The sequence below is a fragment of the Venturia canescens genome, chromosome 6, assembly GCF_019457755.1.
Source record: "Venturia canescens isolate UGA chromosome 6, ASM1945775v1, whole genome shotgun sequence".
Taxonomy (NCBI): domain Eukaryota; kingdom Metazoa; phylum Arthropoda; class Insecta; order Hymenoptera; family Ichneumonidae; genus Venturia; species Venturia canescens.
This window is the reverse complement of record NC_057426.1, coordinates 5,590,060-5,593,701: the sequence shown is the minus strand read 5'-3', so window position 1 is coordinate 5,593,701 and position 3,642 is coordinate 5,590,060. Positions and strand designations below refer to the sequence as shown.

Below are 3,642 nucleotides of genomic sequence, written 5' to 3'. Positions count from 1 at the left end.
CTATTTGAATGATCTCAAGATTCGTGAACGTCTGGATGACGTTTTTATATTTTATGGAAGTATTTTTTTTTTTATAATGAACTGTTTACGATTTGAAAAGAAAAATGTCAATACGGCCATTATCTAAAGGCGTGGGGGTCAAATCGGGGGATAAATTTTTTCCTTACAGGTCCACCGCGCACTGCATTGCTGCCACATGAGGCTAATATTTTATGACGCTGAAGTTTGCAACGTTGGAGTCCAACGAAATGAACGAAAAGAAGATTTATAATTAATTGTTTTTTTATTTCACGAATCGTTGATGTGGGTTGAAAAATAACGAATTGCAAATTCGGCAGAAAACAAAATTGGAGATTTACTGGAATTATTTGAGAGTTTTTTTAGATCATTTCGTTGGACTCCAACGTTGCAAACTTCAACGTCATAATATTTTTTGATTTTTCATAAAAGTTATTAACCTAGAAAACCTACTTTATTCAGCACGAAAGTAAAGAGGTTGCGTAATATGATCAAAAAATTTATGTCGCAGGAATGGTTTCCGGTAAATATTTTACGTTCTAGACATTTTTAAAATTATTTATTTTCATGATACAGTCGTTGCGATTTATACATTTATGAATAGCAATGTTCTGGTACGAATGTGCTTCCGGTAGAGTTGATACGTCGTAGTTGTATTATCAAAATTAAATTCATTTTTCAAAACGAGCTTTTACGTTTTGTGTGGAGCTTTCACGGGGCAGTATTTGGTAATTGTAGAAATATTCTGAGATTTGTAAATGTGCCTTTAAACACGAGACTATGTTGTCAACAAAGTTGAGAACCTTTGTCGTCGTCGAATCTTTTTTTATCGACGAAAACGACCGTGACATCTGTGCTTAACACTTCGGAATAGAAATTCGTAGTGCTGTAGCAGTAGCACGGAAACTTTTCACTGTAATCGGTATGGTATCACTTTCAACGGATTTAAACTTGCTTGACAGAAATAAACAAGTTTTGCATATGAAAATGACATTTCTGTAGTTGAGTGGAAGAAGCGGTCCATAATTGGCAGATGCGGGATTAGTCGCAGATCTTTCATTCAAATAAATACCATTTTTGATTTTTCATTTGTTTGAAAGGATTCATTTCGTACATGGCAATTATTCGCATATATTCTCATAAATATTTTGAATATTTTTGGTCACTGGAAAATGGTGCCTGGAAAACAGGCACGTTGGTGGAAATTCTTCATCTAAGGATTGTCTGAAACGACAATAAAAAATCATGAATCAGCATTAAAAACTGCGAGAGAATTTTTGCTAACGAACATGAGAACACAAATTTTAGAATCGCGAGGATCGAATCTGGCCCATTTTCGCCAGTTTTTTGCTTCAAATAAAATTGAAAATTACAATTGAGCTCACAACTTCGAAAATTACTATTTCAGAAGGTTCCTCGTTTTAAAAAATTCCGAGAAAACTTTTATCGTCCATTTTTCAAAAAATTTTAACGGAGAAAAATCCTTAAAATCGTTGTCCTTACTGTCGTTTTTCCCAAACTCGATCCTTCCGTTACTAGGGCAGCAAACCGTCGTGGCATCTTCGTCAAAGACACACACAGAGTCTTGCGTGTACTTAGTAACGATCTCGCTGGCGTTCGTTCGCAGGATAAGATTTACGAGGGGTTTGCAAAGTTTGATGGGGAGGCAGAGACCGCGCTGACCCAGGGCATCATTGCAGATATCGTCTTCGGCTAGGATGCATAATAATTTCGCGTAAACCTCAAAATTTTCATAAAAAGTGATTTCACAGTGTTGAAAGTGGGACCAAAAGCGAGGAATTCGAACTGCGAAAGTCTCCCACGAAGGCATTTTCCTTACACGTGTTGTAATCGAGGTTGATACTTGTTTCGTAGTCGGGACAGCACACCGTCGTCTCTCGATCGGCAAAGGAACACACGGAATTGATCGTGTATTTTGAAATTTTTCCAAAATCCTCTGGTCCAAGTAGAAGATCCATGTATTGTTGGCACTTTTTGAAATGGACGCAGTGACCGGGCAGGCCCAGGGCATCGTTGCAGGTCTCGCCGACCCCTGAATTGATTAAACACGATTCCGCAATTTTGCACTGTCCATAAAAACGTCTTTTTTTAAGAAAAAGAGCGAGTTTCAAATAAGAAAAAACTTTGACAAAAAAAGCTGTTTCGTCATGATCTGACCTTGAGCGAAAGCCTGGTTCTGCCCCAGTATCAGAAATATCCCAAAGATTCCGATCGACGTGCACATTTTTCCCGACATTTCTGTAAAAAAAAATCGTTTTGAGATGATGAAAAAGTTTATTTTCCGTCACTTCGTTCGGTGTCAAACAATCCAATGTTGTGTCATCGTTCACCGAGCACCGTGCATGCGCTCATGAATATCTGCACGAATAAAATCTTCGCGAGAGTTTCGATCTTTGAACAACACACGAAAGTCAGTTCTTGGTCAGCGCACACTCGAACTTCACCCGCGTAATTCCTTTTCAATCTCAGCTCAATAAATATCTGGTCTAAAGATTTCGAAGCCATTTTTTTCACTCCGATAACGATCACGCGTCTCATTTATCCACACGGTGGTTTGAGGTGCTATTTTTATCGACGTTTTCTTACGTGCGCAATGCTTGCTTTTTCATTTGTCCGTGAACATTACATTTATTATACGTTTAAATTCTCTCAAAATATCAAATCCTCAAGCAAATGTGGATTTCGTGAAAACGCGACCGTGGCAAAGCGAGAGCAGGAAAACCACCTTAACGACTACTTCCCTTGCTTCGTTGAGTGTAGCGGAATAAGTTTGCAAAAAGTTGAAACGACAAGTTCGAAGGTGCGAGACAAAGCTTTACTCTTCAATGCTTGTCGAATCGGAATATTTTTTGTACACTGAAATATGTTAAAAAAAAAGAGATTCAGAAGAGTCACAATTTTTGAAGAAAACGAATAATTTCAATTCGATTGAAAGCAATTTTCTTTTTTTTTCTTTTCTTCACAATTTTATCTCTCACGATGAGGCCCGCCCGAAACGAGTGCAGCTTTATTAACTTCATGATCAAACTAACCGTTCAACTTGTAACGAAACTCAAAAAAATCGACTGACGAATATTATTCAGTCGATCAAAAGCAGCGTTGGTATCGCTATCACAGAGCGCAAAAAATCAAGAGCGTCGAGGAGCTGAAGAGCGCCGAGTAACAACTGGCTCCTTTTCGTGTTCGGCATTCTATTTATATGCGAGCTTCCTCCAAAAAACGGTAGCTAATCCTCGGGAATCTTTAACTCTTCATTGTCTCGACAAACGTATGAATATTCCGAAAGAAAGCGAATCTATTTATGGGCTGGAGAAATCCCATCGGTATACATGGGCTGGAGAAGTCGATGACGCAATTTCGTCTGAAAAAATGGATCTCGATTCCTTTTAAATTGCAAGATCACCTCTCAACGTGCCGTTTGAACGTGTAAACAAACTTCCATGATTCATTGTGTTTGAGCGCCAATTATTAGCTATACTAAAACCACTCCGGGAATCACGAGTCTCCGAAAACCCCACGGTCGGGATATGGACGATAATTTTTGGGAATCCTTTCAACCGCAGCGATGATTTATCACTCGAAGGTCGGCTGGTGGAAAGTGCA

At 38.6% G+C, this 3,642-nt stretch overlaps 1 protein-coding gene across 2 annotated transcripts; it reads right to left on the bottom strand.

Annotated features, from left to right (window-relative positions):
* Nucleotides 1–558: 558 nt before the first annotated feature.
* LOC122411970 (uncharacterized) lies at nt 559–3,230 on the bottom strand. 2 transcript variants are annotated; one of them, XM_043421129.1, is made up of 6 exons: nt 3,072–3,230; nt 2,781–2,895; nt 2,197–2,277; nt 1,859–2,071; nt 1,522–1,731; nt 559–1,242 (listed from the first exon to the last, which is right to left on the bottom strand). In XM_043421129.1, the coding sequence occupies exons 3-6, from the start codon at nt 2,273–2,275 to the stop codon at nt 1,232–1,234; spliced, it is 513 nt and encodes a 170-aa protein (XP_043277064.1). In that variant the 5' UTR covers nt 2,276–2,277; nt 2,781–2,895; nt 3,072–3,230; the 3' UTR covers nt 559–1,231. The 2 variants fall into 2 exon arrangements, with proteins under 2 accessions (XP_043277064.1, XP_043277063.1); XM_043421128.1 differs by lacking the exon at nt 2,781–2,895 and having other exon boundaries at nt 3,072–3,223.
* Between the last annotated feature and the right edge of the window lie 412 nt (nt 3,231–3,642).

Bases quoted from the DNA above. Each gene is read 5' to 3' on its own strand.
- LOC122411970 (XM_043421129.1), bottom strand. From the start codon at position 2,275: ATGTCGGGAAAAATGTGCACGTCGATCGGAATCTTTGGGATATTTCTG. The intron at 2,072-2,196 runs GTCAGATCATGA...TAATCAATTCAG, and splicing joins GAACCAGGCTTTCGCTCAAG to GGGTCGGCGAGACCTGCAAC. The intron at 1,732-1,858 runs GTAAGGAAAATG...TATGCATCCTAG, and splicing joins CAACCTCGATTACAACACGT to CCGAAGACGATATCTGCAAT.